A 20,030-nucleotide genomic window follows, 5' to 3' on the forward strand; every position below is an offset into this window, starting at 1 on the left:
CTTGGGACGTGAGCCTGGACCGGGTGGGGGAGGGGTCAATCGGAGGGGCCAGCGAAGCTGTCTAGTCCATCTGAACCTTTCCAGAAAGACGGAATGGGCTGGAAGACCCAGAGGGAGCCTTGGGGGCTTGGGATGTAACCCAATGGAGGGAGACCGAGACCCCACCTCAGGGACATGCCCTGTGCTGGGTGGGCATCTCCCCCTGGGATTGGCTGGGGCTGGGCTCTCGGGGCTGGCACAGTGGTATGCTGGGAGGTGAGGCCAGTTCACTGTCTAATGAGTGAGCCTGGAAGTGCTACTGCAGCAGTTCTGCTGAGCCCAGCCCGCTGCCCGCCTCTCCCGCCTCCCGCCTGGGGCCCTCGATCATTCCAGACAGACACATGTATTTATTTTTCACTCCTTTGCATTTCTCATTTCCCTCTCTGGGTCCCCCTCCCAGCCAGAGCCTCCCAAGCCGGCCCTGCAATGCGCCTCTCTTTGGCGGCTCCAGCTCCATGTCAACCGTGTCCAAGTTGCCCTGACAAGCTGGGGACGAGGAGTGGGCAAGCCCCCTCCCTCCTGTGGCTGGTGCCTGAGATCTCCTACTCAGTGCCAAGGACACGACCCCAGGTGCTTCCTGACGACACAGAGAAGGAGCACCACTCCACACCTGGCTTTACCAGCCCCTTAAATCCATTACCTCTAACCCTCTGAGCATCTCAGAGATGCAGAGTGGGCGCCTCTAATACCACAGGGGAGGACACAGGCCAGACAGGGCGGAAGACTTGACTGAGGTCACAGTGTGAAGTAGCTGTGGGATTCGAACCCAGGACTGTGAGGCCAAAGCCTTCCTGGGTACCAATAACAGCATAAGCAGGGACTGTGGGGACAGTGGCTCGTTGTACTGAATCATAATCAGTGGTGGCACTGCCATTTATTAGACTTCTGACCTTGGACATGTCATGAACCCCTTCATGCCTCAACCCCCTCATTTATGAAATGAAGTGACAGCATCACCAAACTCCGGAGATGGGTTTGAGAATTCAAATAGATTTTCATGTTCAGCACCAAGGACAGTGACTGGCCACACTAAGAACCCGATACATGCAGGTGGTTGCTGTCTGGGGGCCCGCAGGCCAGCACACAGTGCCATCACGCCTCCCTGGCAGAGGTGTTGAAATGGGAGAAGACACATAAAGCATCAGGCTCGTGACGGTGCTCCATAGACGGTGGCTGTTGGATGTTAGGAGGGAGGATCTCCACTCACTCCTCCTGCCTGTTCCCTCCACCCCATGGGCAAGGCACAGTGTCGGGCTGAGCAACTCCCCAGGGACATGGCTGAGCACACTCTCTCTCCTTCTCTCTCTCCTTGGCTGCATCCCAGGGACTCCCGCGGGGATGATGGAATCATTTCCCCAATCTGGGATTCTTTATTGCAGCCATTACAGTTAATGCCGACACGTGGGGACGGTGAAGGGCCAGTGATTCACCACCGCTCTCCCAGGCCCTGCAGGAACGACTTCTTCAGGCCACACACCCTCCCACCTCCCCCAGTCAGTGGCTCCCTGGAACTGGAGACAAGGGGTCCCAGGCTCATGGCTGCTGTGATCCCCTCAGGGTCATCCTTCCTAGGTGGACCCCCCCCCCCAGGCCCAGCACAAGGTACTGCCACGGCCAGTCTGAGATCTCACTACAACTCTATGACATAGGTGGAGTGGGGAAGGGATACCCCACCTTTCTGACATCCACTGATTTCTGTGGTGTAAATACTCCCACCATGGCCCAATTTCAAGTCACCAGTGTGATATCACAAAACTTCTGAAAATCGATATGCCTTTCATGAGCTGAAACCCATGATCACATATTATTATCCAATAACAATGATCGCTACAGATTGCCTTTGTTGAATTATTACTTTGTGCTGGATACCGTGGTGCAAGCCACAGTACAGGTTATCTCATGGAAATTATGCAATAAGGCCCTGCCATGAGCCCTGCGGAAACTTCCACTTTCCAGATGAGGATGTGGAGGCTGAATTGAGCTCGGATCTTCTTCATGCCCAACGTCCTCAGTGATGGCACCACCAAACCCTTTGTGAGATCTCAAACAGATTCCCACATTCAGCACCAAGGACAGCGCCCAGCTGGGTGCTCCAGGTAAGGAAGTCGCAGAGGCAGGATTCAAGCGCAGGTGGATCTGATGTCCAGACTCACCTGGATCCTGCCTTAAAGGCAAGAGGGGGTCAACTGGAGTCGAAGTAGATGGCGAACGAGAGAGGGAAAACTCAGAGAAAGGAGAAGGCGGGGAGAGGAGAGGAAGGGCGGGAGTCTTGGGCAGCCGGTCCAAGCCCAGACTTCCAGGAGTGGATTGGGGTCGCTGGGACAAGCAGGGCACTGTCCATGGTGCTGCCCACCAGCCCTTCCTAGGAAATGGTGCTTGAGAGCCTAAGTCCAGGCTGGATGAGGACAGGAAGGCTGCCCAAGGGATTCTTGGGTAAACAGGATCTCGGGGCTCAGGGGTTCATGAGAATGTTAAATATGGATAGGCAGGTCCTCGAGGGCACAGAACCCATGGCTCTCACCCTGGCTACACATCAGAGAAAGCTCTTGGGAGTTTTAAAATAAAACTGATGCTGAACCCCGTCCTAGACCAGCTAAACAGGGCTCTTGGGGTGGAGCCTGCAGAGGGCATTTTTATAAGCTCCTGGAACCATGCCCTGACTGAACTGATGAGAGAACTGAGTCATGGAGGGGCTGGTGACTTCCAGGGTCTCATCATTAGTAACTAGTAGGGGGAAATTCCAAGCCAGCTCTGCCTAGCCAGCAGGTCACTCTCCTGGACTCATGCACCTGTCCTGAGATTGACACCAGAAGGAAGCACAAGGTGCCTCACACCCACCAACTGTGGAGAAGTCACAGTCCTGAAAGAAGATGCTCCTCACACCTCCAAGGAGAATGGTGAGCTTTGGCCTCAGGGTCCTGGGTTCAAATCCCACTATGTCCTCACGCCCTGCCCTCAGTCAAGTCTTTCCCCATCTGGCCTGTTTCCTCACCTGTGCTATTAGAAGGTCCCACCTGTATCTCTGAGATGCTCGGAGGGTGAGAGATGATGGATCCAAGAGGCTGGTAAGGCTGGGGGGCAGTGGGTGCCCATGGGAGCTCACTCCTTCCCTCCTCTGTGTATTCAGGAAGTAGCTGGTGCCAGGTCCCGGGCCCTGTGTAGGATCCCCTGGGCACCAGCATCCGGAGGCAGGGGGTGGCCGATTTCTCATGGTGTCTGGGTAGCTCTCACATGGTCCATCCCGGGTGGAATTGGAACCTGTGTCCTGCTTTGTCCCTTAACACTTGCTGTGGGGGTGGGGGTGCAACCGAGGCCCCAGCGGGCTCCAGGAGTGGGTGGCCCTGTGTGGAGTGGAGCTCGGGGACGGCACACAGGTTCTCACTGCAGCCCTGTCCCCAGCTCTGTGCGTGGCTGCAGGAAAACCACTGAGCTGACCGGCTGACGGGGACCCGGTCCCCCTTCTGCAAAATGGAGATCACACCTTGTCCCCCTGATCCCTGGGTGTGGGAGACCCCTTGATGAGAAGGAAGAAATTAAGCACTCCGGAAAAAAACCCAGTCCTCAATGACGGTGTCATTATTCTGAAGATGTTTGTGATTATTACCACCCTGCTTCTTCCCTACCTCCTCTGCTACCCTGCTGGGCCTGGGGACACCCCAGGCTTACATTTAGCTTCTCAAACATTTGTTAAAAAAAAAAAAAGAGTCCCACCCCCTGCTGCTGCCAGCACTGCACGGAACGCTTTCTATTAAAAATTAAAAACCACTTGTCGAGTCCAGGGACGCTCAGATCACACAGGAAACAAACCCCTCCCCCAGCTCCCCCCCAGCTTCCTCTGGATCACGGCTCACAACGCTGGCTCACTGGTCCGCTCTTGACCTTGCTGCCGGCCACCCACACAGGGCAGCTCAATGTAGATGAATAACACAAGGGGAGCCAGGGAGGCCGCCCCACAGGAGGCGAGGCTGCAGGACGGAGAGGGTCGGGTGGGTCCAGAGCCCAGCAGAGGAGAGGGGAGCACCGAGAGGAGGGGCAAGAAAGTGGGTTGGAGGTGGAGAAATGAGGGACCAATGGACACAGGCCAGACGGGGGCAGAGAGCACAACAGAAAGAGGCAGAAACACAGAGGTCAAGTAGAGGCAGAGAAAATGGAATAGAGACAGAAACACCTGTGACGCAGGGTGGGGGACAGCAGGAGGAGGGACAAGGAGCAGAAAAGTGAGGTCAGGCACCATGAGCGAGGGACCCTGCACATTGCAAACACCCTTCTCCAGGGGCCCAGGCTCCCGAACACCCTCCTCTCACTCTTTCTTTCTTTATAGATCCCAGAGTCTTGCCCACCCAGGCAGCCCCTGCGTGTCTGTGTGAACCTAATAAATTCCCCTGAGAAAGAGGACTCTCCTGACACCCCAAAGTGAGACCCACAAGCTCCTCTGTCCCCTCAACATTCACATGCTCCATCGCCATGTACTCAACCGACCTTGTCTATTTGGACAGCCACATTTTAAGACCCCTCAGCAGCATCCTCTGCCAGTTTCTGTAAGTAAACATTTGTGTTCATGATTCACGAGCATGCGTTCCTCCCACACCTAGAGAGCACCCACTCTGTGCTAGGCCCTTGAAGGCGGCTTTATCACCTAGCCCCCAGCACCCCACGGGTACGTGGCCTGGCACAAGACAGAGCTCATGTTTGGTGGATGATTTGTCGATGGGGAAAGACAAAGAGAGACATGGACCGCTCCTTCCTGTGCAAATCACCTGAGCCCCAGGGCCATCTCCTGAAGGCCAGGGCCTCTGCTCCCCTCTGCCACCTCTCCCCACCGGAGACCTCCTGGCCCCTCCCCGACCTGGGTGGTGAAAACCAGTGCCGTTGCTAGGCAAGGAGATATTGCACATATAGATCTTCCTGGACTTTAATTAAAAACATCTTTAGAAGTCGTCTCTGCAGAGGCCAGCGATTGATTCCTGGCTTGGGCCTGAGGGCTGCTGAGCCACACTCTCTCTGGCTGCAGATGGGACAATCAGAGGCTCCCAGCCTGCTGCTGCCCTCCCCAAATGAGACCCTTGGGGAGCACCATGCCTCCTGCTTTCCCCTTCCCTCTCACCCCCCCAGCCTTGGATTTAGCTATCCTCCCAGTCTCCCACTTTCATATTCTGTCCTCTCTCAAGCCTCAATTTCCTTGGCTGTAAAATGGGGATGTCAGCTTCCCTGGAAGAGCTCCTGGGAGGACTGAATGCGATTAGAGGCTTTTGGACTAGAGGTTCCTGTGCGAGAAGCGGCCAGGACTGTCCCCCGGGGAGCCACGGATGCTGCCCAGGGTCTCGGGTCCCGTTTCCAGGTTCTGGGTCTACTGCTGTGGCTCCGGCTCTAACCGTGGAGACTCCGACGAGTCACTTTATCTCTCATTGCGTTTATTTCCTCATTGGCAAAATGAGGACAGTAATACCTGCCCTGCTTATTCCCCAGGATTGCGAGGATAAAGGAAAATCGCTCTGTGAAAGCCGCGGTGGCTGATAGCTATTATTTAGTGAATGTCCCAAGAAGCACAGGCTCCACTACAGAACAGGCTCTTTCCGTCCATTACAGATGCTGCTCACAGGAGAACCGGAGAACACAGGCCTGGGCTGCGGCAGGGCCCTGCCCATTCCAGTCTGTCGAGCCCCTGTCCTGGGGCCCAGCAGCGCCAATTCTAGGGCACATAAGCCACTTCCTTCTCACCCTGTTCACAGCGGACACCACTAATCCATTGGGGTGCTCATTTCTGCTGAGCCTCTGTCTTGGGTTCCTCAACGCAGCCTGGTCACTACCAGTTGATCAAAGCTGGTGCAGGAGATGGAATGCACCTGCCACTTGTCTGAGGTCAGGGGCAGTGTCTTGCTCACCTGGGCATCCGCTCTTACCTAGCAAAGGGCTGTGTACGTACACAGTAGGCACTAATAAGTGTTTACTGAATAGAAAGCAACTATTTCCTTTTCTATCCTCGCTGGGTCTAAGTACAAAGCAGGTGCTCGTCCATGTTGGCTGAGTTGGGTGACTCATCTTGCAAGCTCTACAAAACCAAGGACTTGTGATCTAATAGGTTTAATAAACATTTGTGGATTTAATTATTTTACTTCTCTTTACATCCCCTGCATTGCCCAGAAAAAAATGTAGTGGTTGATCCACGTGTCTTGAACTGGGTTTCTCATTTCTGTGTTCTAGTAGTGCCAAGTACAGTGTCTGGTACACAGTTGCATTAGTAAGCAGGTGGAGTTGGACCGAGTGTAGACCCTACGGGATCCTTTCTGTCTGCTAGTTAGATGTGACACTCTAGGACAGGGGTCCCAGACCCTACAGGGAGAGATCACCCGTCCAGTTCCTCTTTATTAAGCTCACTCCCTGTGGATTTCATCCAGCCTCCCTCTCTGCTGATGGCTCCCCGAGTGGAATCTCTAGCCCCTTCGCTCTGCCGAGGCTCAGGCTCCTAGGTCCACCTGTCCCCTTGACATCTCCACTTGGACTTCCAGGGGATGTCTCAATCTGGACACGTCCAAGGATGAATTCTTAATTTATTTTGCAAACTTGTCCTTGCTGGAGCGCCGAGTCTCAGTCTCTGTCTCACTCACAGTAGCTCCAGCTCCATCCAGCTCTGGGGGTCAGAACTGCAGCACCAGCTGGTCTCCGGGCCTCCCACCCTGCAGTCCCCACAGCCCCCTTCAACGCATGAGTCCCACCTCTCCTCACACCTACGCCCACCCCTGCCTCTGCACCTGGCGCCTGCGCAGGGCAGCTCCTCCTCACGTCCCCTCCCTCCTCCCCTGCCCCCTACCGTCTATTTTCAACCCCACAACCCAGTCATTCTTTAAAAAAAATAAGTTGGCTGGCCTCACCCTCCCGCTCCCTGTATCACTCCGAGTACAACTGAAAGCCTTCCACGGCTTCTGGTCTTGCGTGACCCAGCTTCTCTGGTCCTTCCTCTGAGGTACGCAGACGTTCTCAGCACGGCGTACTCTTCTTCAGCCACACTGATGTCATTGCTATCCCTCAGATAGGACCAACACACTGTGCCTCAGGACCTTGGCACTTTCTGTTCCCTATGCCTTGAACATTCTTCTAAGTTAGTGGTTCTCCGAGAGCGGTCCCCAAACCAGCAGCATCACCTGGGCATTGGTCACCAGTTCAAAAGGTCCCGACCTACTGAATCAGAGACCCTGGAGTGGCGGGAGCTGGGGGCGTAGGTCAGCGTGGGAGCCCTTACCTAGCCTGCTCAGGGCCCGGGTTCCATCCCAGCACCACAGACAGACAGACAAATGAACCCTGGGGTGGGGGTGGCCGTCTAAGCTTTCATGAGCTCTACAGGTAACTGGGGAGCACAGTGGGGCATGAAAACCACCATTTCCCAGAGCTTTTTGTTCTCTTCCTTGAGTCTATGATCGAGTGTCCACTTAGAATCTCCCTGACCCTTCTACCTACAAGATGGCCCCCCAGATCACTGCCTGCTCCCTGTGCTGCTCCCTGCACTCGTGGCTTGTGCGTTTCTTTCCTGTCTCTGCTCCAGCAGGTAGACCTCAGAGCCCCAGAGCCTGCAGTGCCGGGCACATAGTAGGCCCTCAATAAACATCTGTGAATGATATGAACGACCCCCTTTAATGCTCAGAAGGGTAGCTGGCCCAGAGGAGGACACGGAGCGGCCACGGTGACCGGCGGCTGGCCCTCCACTGCCGGGATCTGCTGGCGGCACCAGGCCCAGCGTGGCAGGTGCCCCTCCCCAGGAGCGCGACTCTGGGCCCCCGGCACACTTCCCTTCCCTTTTAAAGTCTGAGTGGTTTAATCTGCGAGCACTGCTGCCTTTCATGTGCCAAGCTGCGGTCCCTGCTCCCTCTGATCTCCCAGGCTGCCCAACCCGGCTGCTGCTTGTCGGCCCGCCCCCGCCCAGATCAGGAGGCTCAGTAATTGTGACTGATTTTCAAAGCTGCCGGGAGCCTCCGCGCGCTCCCAGCGTCAGGTTTGCTTCTCCTTCAAAAAGTTGCTCAAATAAAACAAACTGATTTAATTTCTGCCTCTTCCTTCCTGCTCCTGGTTCCACAGCTTGTCCAAAATTGAGTGGCCGGCCCAGCCGTGGGAAGTGGTGAGCTGGGACAGGGAGACGCGGCGGGCTGGGCGTGGGCCAGAGCCTGGGCACGGGCTCACTCTGCCTCCTGCTCTGTGGGCCTTGGATGAGTCATCGCTGGCCTCTGGACTCAGTTTTCTCATGGTGACACCAGGACTTTGCCCCTCAGAGTCTGGGAGCCAAGCCCAGCAACCGGCTCGGTCAGACTTGCCCCGTGACCAGGGTGGTCTCTCCTCCCTGGGCCTGGCCTTGCTCTCTGTTCAGTGGGGATGTGAGTCAGACCTGGCCCTGGAGCTGCGGAGAGGAGGCCGAGAGCCTGCGGGGGGGCGGGGGAGCTGTCTAAGGTGCGGCTCCGAGCCCCTCAGACCTGGCCCTCCTGCTGTCTTTCTGGTGTGTTCCAAGCGCAGATGTGCAGGTGAATCTGGAGCACAGGCAGCCGGGACCTGGCTTCTTAGCCCCGAGGAACAGTGGGTGGGGTGGGGCTGGGGACCCGGGCAGTCAGGGACTGCAGCGGCCTCTGGCTTGTGGTGACCTTGGGCAAGTCTCCATCTCTCTGAGCCCCAGTTCCCTAGGGACAAAATTAACCTCCAAGTTCCTGCCAGGCTCTGAAGTTCAATGGGCCTTTGCCCCCGACAACTTCCAAAGGCATCTCCCAGCCCAGGGCTCTCGGGGACCTGTTTACTCAATGGCCGTTCCAAACCTCTGCCTCCACCGGCTGCCTCAGGAGCACCCGGAACTCGGCGTATCGCAAACCGACGCGGCTTCCCCTCCTTCTCCCCCAGCTGCTCCTCCAGCTCAGGAAATGGACACCCGTCCACTCAGCCACTCGGGCGGGAATCCCACAGCACCCTTCCCTGTCTCCCACCCCTACCCCCAATCTACTGGCAAACGCATTAGCTCTACTTTAAAACAGACCCACAAGTCGACCCCATTTCAGCACCTCCACTGCCACCGTCTTGTTCCAAGGCCCTGCCGGGTCCCCAGCTAGGTAACTGCAATGTCCCCCTCCAGGGGCCACGGGCTCCTGCCTTTGCCACCTGCGCGTCTTAGAACCACCATGAGATCCGGTTAAACTCAGCCAGATCCTGTCCTTCTTCTAAATGAAGCCTCCGCGGACCCCCAGCTGGCTCAGCATGGAAGACAAACCATGGCCATGGTCTTCCTGACTGGATCTGGTCACAGGATGCTGTCTGCCTTTTCACTGCTGCGTCCCCAGTGTCTAGCACACAGTAGGTACTCAACAAATATCTGTTACATGAACGCATGAAGGAACTGTTCCAACAGACTACGGCAGGTCGCGAGCGTGCACAGGCCTGAGTGCCCCTCACTGGCCGCGCATGTGCACACAGGTGTGGGATGCACGTGTATGTCAGCCCCACGTGTCCCCTCGAGGCACACAGCCCATTCACACCCTTGCTGTTCCCTGTCCTCTCCCCGTCCCTTGACCACAGAAAATGCTCCCCTCATCCTTAGATCAGAGATTATGCTCCCTCCAAGAACCCAAGGATCCCTGGCCTCTGACCCAGGCTTTGATGAACCCAAGGACCCCGGGCCTTGGGGAGGTGCGGAGACGGCATGGAGCCCGTGGCTGTGGGGAGCCGGCCGTGGAGTGCGGTCGGGGACCCTGGTGCTGCTCCCTTCTAGCTGGCTCTCAGTGGCTAACGAGGTTGGGGAAGGGGTGCGGCGGGTACTGGCTGTGCCCTCACCCTGTGACTCCAGTTCCTCAGGAGCCTGGGCTCTGTGGTGCTTTGATGGCCAGACAACAGTCTGGGGACCCCACAGGGTCCTCCAAACTTCAGCCTCAGTGTCCTGCTCTGAGCCTGGCTGTGCCCGATGTCTTCCCGTAGGTGTGCCTTTCACTGTTTGCTTCCCTCTCTGTGCACCTGACTGTGTGCAGCTCCCTGGCTGCTGGCAGCCACCCCGGGGACATGCCACTGTTCTGTGTCGGGGCCTCGGCCTCTCTGTGTGGGCCTGGGTCCCCAGCTGTTGGCCAGTTGGACCTACCTCCTGGGAGGTGAGCGAAGAGGTCTGTGCCCAGGTGGGGCTGAGCCCCTGGACAGAGCCACACCTACGACCTCTGCCACAGCCTCGCACACAGCCCCACAGAGACAGGGACCTGCCTGTGGACAGTGACAGGCCACCGGCGTGGCGATAGCTGCCTGGGCTTGTGCCTGGGTCCCGTAGGCAGTGGAGTCTGCACAGAGGCTCTGTCTGCCCAAGGGCTGTTCCCTACGCAGGGGCCGAGTGTGGCCAGGTCCAGGTGCCAGGTGGAGTCTGGGTGTGTGGCTGGGTCCTGGTCCACTGTGACCTGCTGTGGCTGTGGCGGGTGGCAGGTGTCCCTGTGTACTTGTGCCTGGAGATGGGGTGGCATCCCGGGGGCTGTGGCCAAGGGCTGTGCTGCATTTGGCTGTAGCTGAGCCTCCCTGAGGGTTGGGTCCAGGTCTCGGCTGGCGTGTGGCCCTGTCCTGTGCTGCCTGTGTGGGGGCAGCCTGGGAGCAGGGTCATCACAGGGGCACAGCTGAGCTCGTGCATGGGGCTGGGTGGCACCCGGGTGTGCTGCTGTGTCTGTGCCTGGGACTAGTGACAGTGTATGCCTGAGTGTGTCACCGAGTCCGTGTGCAGGCTGTGAGCGTGGATGTGGCTGACGTCACAGGTGTGCCCCTCCGACCTGCTCACATCTGCACCGGGTGCCCTGGGCAGCAGTCCCTGTCCCTCCTGCCCCTCCCAGCAGGCTTCACTCAGGACCTGGCAGCACCCCGGGGACACGTCACCCTGCTCCCCCTGGAACCCGGCTCCCGCGGCGCACCTGTGGGCGAGAGCTCGGCCACACTGCCGATGTAGGGGCCATGCAGGAAGCGGGGCTCGCTGTCGTTGATGTCCTGCACCTTGATGATGAACTCCGACTCGGGCTCCAGCAGGCGGTTGGTGGCGCGGTCCCGCGCCTGGGCCCGCAGCGTGTAGAAGGTCTTCTGCTCCCGGTCCAGGCGCTCCATGGCATGGATGTCGCCCGTCAGCTCGTCGATCAGGAAGATGGTCCCAGCGCCCTCTCCTGAGATGGTGTACTTGATGGCACCGTCACCCTCATCGGAGTCCGAGTGGATCTGGGGAGGCGGGAGGAGGGCGGAGTGAGGGCGGGGAGGGGGCTCCTCTCTGCCGCCCACCCCGGCCCGGCCAGGGGCCCATTCCCGTGCACCTCTCCTTCAACGCACCTGCACCTTCACCTTCAGCCCTGTGGCCCAGAGCCATCTGAGCCTGTCTCCGGCCTGGGGTGCTCAGCAGCCCTCTGGGGCTCCGCCTGCTGCGGTCCTGACCTGCAGCCTGCCCTCCCTGGGCCGGCGCTCTCCGCCTCAGAGGGCGGTCTGAAGACATCCTTCCTTGCTCCCAACCCTGCCGTGGCTCCCTGTCCTATATAAAGAAGTCCAGAGATACTTCCTTGCAGCTGGTAGAGCCCTTGGGCTCCGACCTTGAGCCCTCAGCCTTATTATTTCTCTGCCTGCTGAAAATCCACTGGCCCTGCAAGGCTCGGCTCCAATGCCAGAGCTTTCCTGGAGCCCCACCCCCATGTCCACTTCCAAGATCTCTCTACAACAAGCTACATTACCACGATCAATCTTCTAAGATCAGGGTAGCCAGGGCTTCTCAGACCTCACTGTGCAGCCTGATCACCTGGGCATCTCACTAAAATGCAGCTTTGGACTCCATAGTCCAGGGCAGAGCCTCTGGGTTTGCATGTCCAACGTGCAGCCGAGCTGCTGGAACATGAGCTCACCCTGGGTTACAGGCCCGACTCCCCAAGGCTTCAGGTGAGCGTGCATCACCTGCCTCTCAGCCAGCACAAGGAGAAGCAGTCTCAGGCCTTGGCACATGGAGGGGATGGGAGTGAAGGGGACACAACCGCAGGAGCACCTGCTGCGTGCTGGGCAGGGTGCCAGGAGGTCTGTGCCCTCATCTCATTCAGCACTTTAGGAAGTAGACTCTGCTAGAGTCGGCCTGGCTCCTCGTTATTATTACTTTTTCCTACTGAGGAGAGGAGAAGTGGGATGAGGTGCTTCATGTTAGACCACCAACTAGCAGCCTGACTCCCCTGCTGGGCTCTTCTGCTCCACCCTAAAGCCTCTGCAGAAGGAAGAGGGGTGCGGCCTGGGCACGCCTTGGCTCCCGTGTCATTGTCCCGTGTGTCCTCTGACAGGTCACAGTTCTCTTGAGCTGCTTCTTCATCTGTAACTCCAGCCATCAAGTAGCAGGAGTTGAAGGTCCACTGAGAGGAGAGTCCCTGAGGCCCTTCGCAGCTGCCCAGCACCAGCGACATGCACTGTATCTAACAGTCGGCATGGTGGGGACCCTGCCTGTGGAGTGGCCTGCAGCAGAATCCTGCAGGAGCTCTGTGGTGGCTGGAACAGGGGGACGTCTGAGGGGCAGAGAGCAGGGGTGGGGGAGGAGGTGGGCTGCTGGCCGTGGGTGTGGAGGGTCTTGCACCATTGTAACCACTGGTACCACTAGACCTGTCTGTGCCAGCTGAAGATCATAGTAAGTGTCCAACAAATGACAGCCGGCGTTACTAGGATATGATCACCAAACCATCTCTGTCTGTAACTGGCTCCGTCCTGCTAGGCTCCAGAGCTCAGGCGGCTTTTAAAGCATGGAGATCTCTTGGGGGAGGAGCCAGCAAGTCTGTTTTCTCGCAAAGAGAAACACCCAAGACTTTACCCTCCAGTGCCCAAATCTCCCAGGCAGCCCTGAGCAGAGGAAAATCCATCTCAGGAAGCCGGGGACTTTGGACGGGTCCTCGCTCCCTCTAAGCATCCATGGAGGTGGGGTGATGAATGAGACGGTCCCTAAAGTCCCTTTCAGCGTGGGCTGCCGTGGACCCCGGCCCCCTCAGCAGAGAAACAGGAGCCAATGAATTCATCACGTCAGGAAGAGGGAGGGAAGGCCACCCCTCCACGCGGGAGGAGCCCGGGTGTAAATTCTGCTGGTAGAACGTGGTGTCTGAAAGGTGGATTATAGAAGTGCCATTTGGAAGATTGAATGGCCCATAAACATTTTCATATTTCATTAGCCGATTAATGGGCATCTCTCTCTTTTTGGCGAGTCTGCTGATTCTCAGCAGAAATTGCGGGGAGTAAATGGAGGCGTCGGGTGGAACCTTTCCGGGTCCCCATCCTGTTATAGATTGCCCCAATTAATGCCCGTCCTGGGCTCCGCCGAGAAGCCTTCTTCCTGTCCAGTTACTGTTAATAGATTTCTCATAAGTGGCTGGATTGTAAAAACCTCATAACTCAGTTTAATGCCCCCAATAAAATCATCTCAGGACGTAGGCCCTGAATCATTGGCACTGTCCTGTCTCCTGTTGGCTCTTCTTGCCCCCTTTTCCCCGGGGACATGCAGTGGTAGGGGTGGACTTTTTCCCTCTTGGGGTACCTTCCCCCTTCCCCCTGTTATCTGCTTATCGAATCAGCGAACGTTTCTGAGCACCAAGGCGGCCTCCGTGCCACGTGGGGACAGTGAAGGGGTACATTCCTCTTCCCCTTTCTCAGATGAGGAAACCAAGACGGAGAGGGAAAGTCCGATCCCCACGGGGCTCAGTGTGGGAAGCCAGGCGCCGGGCTCTGTGGCTCACCGATGTCATGGCCGGGGACTTGGTCACTTCACCTCTCCGAGCTCAGCTTTCCCACCTCAGAAATCAGACTGAGCCCCCCCCCCCCCCCCCCCCCCCCCCCCCCCCGGCACAGGTTGGTGGGGATTAACGGAGAGCCTGCTGGCAATGACCTAAGCTCTCTGCAAGTGGCCTTCCCTCCCGCCGCCTGGACAGGAGTCACTTATCAGGGAGGAGCGGGGAGGAGAGAGTGGAACCCAGGGGTGACGTCATCGATGTTCTTCTGTGAAGGGTGACAAGGAGCTCAGGCTGGGCCCGTGGCTGCTCTCTGGGGACTGCAGAGTCAGCAGGGCCAACGGGCGCGGGTAGGAGCTGAGAGTTTGGAGTTATGGATGTGGGTTGGGCGGGATCCTGGTTCCAGAGCAGAAAGAGAGCGTCTGACTCTGCCCTCGACCCTCAGCTCTGAGTAGAGGGTGGAAGATGGCGCTGTCACTTATTGAGCACCTACTATGTGTAGACCTGCCTCAGGCTGTCTGCAAAAACTGAGCTTGACTTTGGGAAGTGTGAAATGCATCCCCATCTCCAGGTGCAGAGTCTGAGGTGGGCCTGGGTCTGTCTGACTCCCAAGGGCGGTCACCCCTCTGCAGCCTCCGGGAATCCCATGAGCTGCTTACAGTCTGCAGCAGAGGAGGAAGGGGGAGGGGGAAGGCATGGGGCTGGGGGCTGGGGAGTGGCCAGTCTGGATACCAGCCTTTGGCCTTGCACCCAGCAGGCCTGGTCATCGGTGGCCTCTTCTCTCTGACCTCCATTCCACCATTTGGAAAAGGACCTCAAATCACAAGTCAGGGAAGCTCACGGACTCTGGGGCCAGGAGCTGTGAGCTGGCTTTAGCTTGGCCACTGACTGGTCATGTGGCGCTGGGGTAGTGGCCGCCCTTCTCTGAACCTCAGTTTGTCAAACGTAAATAAGGCTGGTGTGGCTTCCCCACAGATTCTAACATTCGTAAGATAGTATATGGAAGCTTCTGGCACATAGTAGGTGCTCAATGCAGATCAGATTCCCCTTCCCCTCCGGGTCTCAGGAGGGAGGAGGGTCCCACTTTGTCCTCCCCATCTCCTGACACGGAACATGGACTCCCAGCCTGGCTCTCTGGGGACCTGGCTCTTCCCCAATATCTTCTTGCTTCTCAGGCTTGGCACCTCCTACTCCAGGCAGCCCTCCCAAGTGCCCTGCACTCCCATGCACACTCCTCTCTGTTCCACACTCCCTGGGACATCTCTGTGTACTTCTGTCCCCAGCTGTCGTCGGGGGCATGGTCTGATTTCCATTCCTCTGTGTCTGAGCTCCCCACACCCGGCCCATACCAGGGACCTTGGTAATGACAGCAGAGAAACCCAGGGGCATAGGAGGGTTGAGTGTGTGTGTGTGTGTGTGTGTGTGTGTACTTGTACACCTGTGTGTGTGGACAGATCAGCGTGAGACTGCAGGCTCCCTGACAGCAGAGCACATGGCTCTTCCCATCTCCCAGTGCAGGGCAACCCGTGGGATAAACGAGAAATGACACACAACTGACCTCGGGAGGACCCAGTCACTGTTCAATCCAGGCGCACTGGATCTAGACCAGGAAGGACAGTTACTGGACACCTGTTATGATCCAGGCACAGTGCCAGACCCTACCATCATCCCAGGGATGTCTCATAAAGATTCTGTGAGTCAGAGACTATTCTCTCCCCATTATACAGATGGGCAAACTGAAGCCCAGAGAGGGTCCAAATCTTACCTCAAGCCACACAGCTTTTGTTAAAGGCAGCCTGAGGCCATCTGACAGTGCACCCAGGATTCTCAACAGTGCATCAAGCAAGGCCGGCCCCAGAGGAGAAATCCCCCCAGGGCGGCCTTCCATCATAAACACCAGGAAAAACACAAGAGTGATGGTTTCCTATCCCGGGGGACTGAAACATGGGATTTACAAGGCCATTAATTACTTCCTCCTAATTAAATCAAAATTAAATTCGAGCAGAGGTACGTTTTCCTTATTAAAGACAATTAAACGGACAGTGCGGCTACGCAAATAAAACGAGTCCGGGACTTAAACGGAAAGCAAATCACATAAAATGCCTCCCGGATCTCGGGGGTCTGCTCACAGGGGCGCTCCTCGTAAACCGGGAGTTCATCAATTTTCTTTAAATATTAGCAACTTAATTAAACCTGCTCTCCTCCCCACTTTAATCCTGCCGTATATCTAAAATAGATCTCGCCGCCCACAGGAGTTGGTCATAAGTGCTGACCCCATAATTCTATCTTTTTCAAAAAATTAAAAATCCTACAAAATCCACATGCAGCTAACAGAAGGCCCTGGGGAAATTACAGTTTGGAAGGGGATTAGTGCGAGCCCAGGCTTCGTGGAAATGCTGCCAGGTTGCTGGGGGTGGTCTTGCGAGCAGGTGAGGGGGGTGCCAGGGGAAGCCCTCGGGCAGGGCTTGGGAGGGGGCTGTCTGCCGGCCTCCGTGACAATCACCACCGAGGGCCGGCGGCTCCTGTGGGTGCCGACAGGAGCCGGCTGGTGACTGATGGATGGAGGAGGCGTTTGTAAAATAGGTTACCGTTGGGCCGGGTTCACTCCGCAGGGCTCTGTTGCTAAGCTACCTTTGGAATTCAACAAGGACGGTGCTCCGAGCGGCTCCCTGGGGTGGGGGGACAGGAAACAGTGAATTCACTGAAACCATGGAGAAGTCCTTTCTCCTGAAGAGCGAGGAGCACACGGCACGAGTGTGCGTGGTGCACACGTGTGCACACACAGGCCCTTGTACGCACTTGAGCTCAGCTGCCCAGAAAGGGGCCGGGTGGATTTTTAAAACCCAAGTTCACACCCCTCAGATGGAGGGTGGGCTAATAACCACCTCCTGCAATTAGTGGTGAGACTCTAGGACGTCGAGGTGCCAAGATGTCTCTGGGCTTGGGGCTGGGTTCGTGGAAGCTGTGCTGATGGGGCTGGAAATATCTGGGTAGGACTTGAAGGATGCAAACTATCAGCAAGCGCAGGGCAGGACCGGGCTCTCCTGGGTTTGTGATGGGTGCTCGCTTGATTGTTCTCCGGCCACCGCCCTCTGAGGAGGTCTTGGTAATAGGCTCACTCAACAGAAAAGGAAACTGAGGCTCAGAGAGGTTAAGCACATGGCCAGAGAGAGATCAGGAGCAGCAGAGCTGGGGCCTGGGCCTGGGGGTGGAGCCGCCAGCCCCCAGCCAACACCAGGCTGCTCAGGGCATGGGAAGGTGCACCCTGGGAGTGAGCACCTGGAAGTGGCCTGGCCGGACAGCAGTGGGGACATCAGAGGTTGTGCTATGAGAAGGCAAGGCCTGGCTTAATAGGGGCTGGAAATGGAGCAGGAAGGAGCGGGGGTCAGGGCACCTGTTTACGGTTGATTCTGCCGCCATGTTGCTGTGTGGCCTTGGCCTGAGGCGCCCCAGCCCAGAGCCTTGGTTTTCCCTCTTATGCGGACCCTCCCTCCGCGGTCAGCAGACTAGTTCGTGCTGCTGAGAGGCTACAGGCCAGGGCCCGGCAGTAGGTCTCTCATTCATTCAGGACGTGGGGGAGGCACCTTGCAGACCCGGCCCCCTCCTCTGACATTTGGGCAGGTGTGTGAGGGTCCTTCCCAGTCTCTCTGGGGTCTCCCTGGACTGCAGGCCTTTGGCCAGGCCTGGAAGTCTTGGCCAGTCTGGACAGTCAGGCCATGGGTGGCTACTTCTCACCTGCGACTCGGAAACCCCAGCTCACGCAGCTGCAGGTGCTGGTGGGCCACTTGCCTGCTGCGTGGCTCCGCCCCTCTGCCCTCAGCTTCCTGGCCCCCAGAGGGAGTACCGACTCCCACGGTGCAGCTCAAGGGTTCAGTACTTTGTAGGTGAATATTAAAAAATAATGATGACGACCAAAGCCAGCCGGAGACTCGGCGCTCTCTCGCTCAGGTCTCTTTTCATCCGCAGCAACCTCAGGTGGTGACGCCCGGAGCCCCCCTTCCACAGAGGGAGAGACAGTCTCAGCGAGGCGCAGTAACTTGCTCAAGGTCACACAGGAATGGGATGGCAGAACAAAGCCTCTGCCTGGGGTGTCTGCCCCCGAAGCCCGTGATCTGAGCGCTCGCCTGGCTGGCAGTGGGCACAGGCCCCTCCCTCCCTGCCCCGGCCCTGGTGGGGGTCCACAGTCCCGGGCTCTGCTGCTGGGTGATCTTGAGCAGCAGGCTGGGACCTGCTGAAGCTCTCTGCTCCAAGTTGAGGGTCAACTGCAGCCACAGGTGGGGAGAGGAAAGGAGCCAAGGACGGGGACAAGGGTGTCTAGACCCAGAGCAGAGCTAGCTTTCCCGGAGGCAGACCTGCAGGCTGACCCGAGACTCTCCTGCGTCTGTCAAAGAGCTGACTCCTGAGCCTTAGAAATGCCCCACCTGGAAACCTCAGTCCTGTCTGCAGGAAGCTCTGTGTTCCCACGGCCACCACTACTTCCTGGGAGGCCACCTGGTCTTCACAAAAGCCAGAGAACTGTCCCTGGGCACTGCCCTGCTTCCCCCCTGCAGTCACAGCCACCTGTCACTTCAACACCTCACTGCAGACCGATGGCTGAACGGGCCAGGCTCCCTCAGGCCTCGCAGGCTCCACCCTCTTCCCCATCAACCTGCGGAACTCCTACTCATACAACAAAACCCAGGCAATGGAGACCATTTATGAGTGCCTAATCAGTGCCAGGTGCTGGCTCTTGAGACTTTTTATCTACCAGGGTGTTGCTGTCACTTTGGGGAGCCCCAAATGGCAGAGATCGGATCTTACGCACCTTTGCCTCCCCGACATCATACCTGAGCCCCAGGAGGATTGAATGAATGAATGACAGTCCTTCTCAGTTCTTTACATTCCCAGGGCACAGACCTTCAGCCAGAGGCGCAAGCACACCCAGGGCGCAAGAAGGTAGCTTCATTCATTCATTCCTTTAATGAGCAGTTGGTGAGCTAATGTCTGTGCACTGGGGATCTAAAGGTGAGCAAAACAAACATGGCTTGATAGGAAAGAAACACATTAATTGCACAATCAAGCAAACACATGCATAATTAAAGTGGGATGAGGAGAGACACAGGGACCTTGAAAGGCAGGGAGTGAGGACCTGGCCTGAGTTGGCTGGTCAGGGGGGCTTCTTGCAGGAGTGGCTCTGGAGGAGGAGAGCAAGGAGCAGTGGGGTGTGGCGGGAGGGAGCGAGGGCGGTGGTGGGGGCTTTCAGAGGGCCCCAGACCCTGGTGGGGCAGGAGGGGGCTGCAGGAGAAGGGATCTCTATAGTCAGTGGACGGAACTTGGGCTGACCCCAGGTGGATGAAAGCCATGGAAGCCTTTGAGGCCAAGTGACCAGAGCATGCCTGTGACATGAGGCCATCTGCAAACTTGTTTCTAAATTCCCCTGGCACCGGGGGCAGATGGGCTGGCTTTACCCCTCACTGAAAGCCAGGCGCTGGGGCGGTGGAGAAGGGGGCTTCATGACCCGGTTGTGCCCAGGCGGGCCACCCTGAAAGGAGGGGTGCTGAGGGACTAGGGAGGGCCGGGGCCGGGGTCTGTGGCACCTGCCGCGGTCGGGCCCCACTTTACCTTGCCCACGTACAGGGGCTCCGTGCCGGTGTACTCCTCCACCACGAAGAACTGGTTCCACACCCAGCCGCGCTTCACGCGGCCGGCCTGCGCGCCCTCCTGCCGAGCCCCGGGCGCCGACGACGACGGCGCGGGGCTGCCGGCCGCCCACAGGCGACCCAGCAGAGGCAGCAGCAGCAGCAGCGCGGGCGACAGCGCGGCCCCGGCCCGGAGCGCCCTACCGTCGGGCCGCGGCCTCATGCTTGGCTGCGCGGGGCCGGCCCGGGAGCATGGACGGGGGCAGCAGGCGCCAGGCTCGGTCGAAGGACCAAGGGGCGCCGCGTCACATGGTGGCCTCCGCGTGGCCGCCGGGACGCCGCCCCCGACGGGGCACCCGACCGGCCCGCGGCTCTGATGGCCGCCCAGCCTTGGGGCCGTCCGGCTGCTGGGGTACGGGGCGGCCGCGCCGAGGCATGGACAGCAGCCCGGTCCCGCCCACGGCCCGGCCGATCAGCAGGCAGCGTGGTGCGCCATGGTCCCCAGGCAGACAGCAGGAGGGTCGCGGACAAGCTGCTCCGATCCTTCCGGGACTAGGGCGCTTCCTGAGCCATCCAGAACCTGCGGAAGAAACAGAGACCGTCCAGGGCTTCTGTGTTGGGGCCACCTACCTGCACCTGGCACTGCGCAGGGTGGGACAGACACAGTAGTGGC

General features: G+C 58.1%; 1 protein-coding gene across 1 annotated transcript in view; it reads right to left on the minus strand.

Annotated features, from left to right (window-relative positions):
* CDH22 (cadherin 22) overlaps positions 1–19,580 on the minus strand; it is a gene marked incomplete at its 5' end in the record, with an annotated part of 63,445 nt that extends 43,865 nt beyond the window's left edge. The window contains 2 exons of the mRNA XM_081292737.1: positions 10,935–11,229; positions 19,341–19,580. Coding sequence (XP_081148863.1) covers positions 10,935–11,229; positions 19,341–19,580 — 535 coding nt within the window. The remainder of the gene's footprint in view (positions 1–10,934; positions 11,230–19,340) is intronic.
* Positions 19,581–20,030: the final 450 nt, after the last annotated feature.

The sequence above is a fragment of the Spermophilus citellus genome (genome assembly GCF_964194105.1).
Source record: "Spermophilus citellus genome assembly, chromosome: 4".
In the NCBI taxonomy this organism is placed as follows: domain Eukaryota; kingdom Metazoa; phylum Chordata; class Mammalia; order Rodentia; family Sciuridae; genus Spermophilus; species Spermophilus citellus.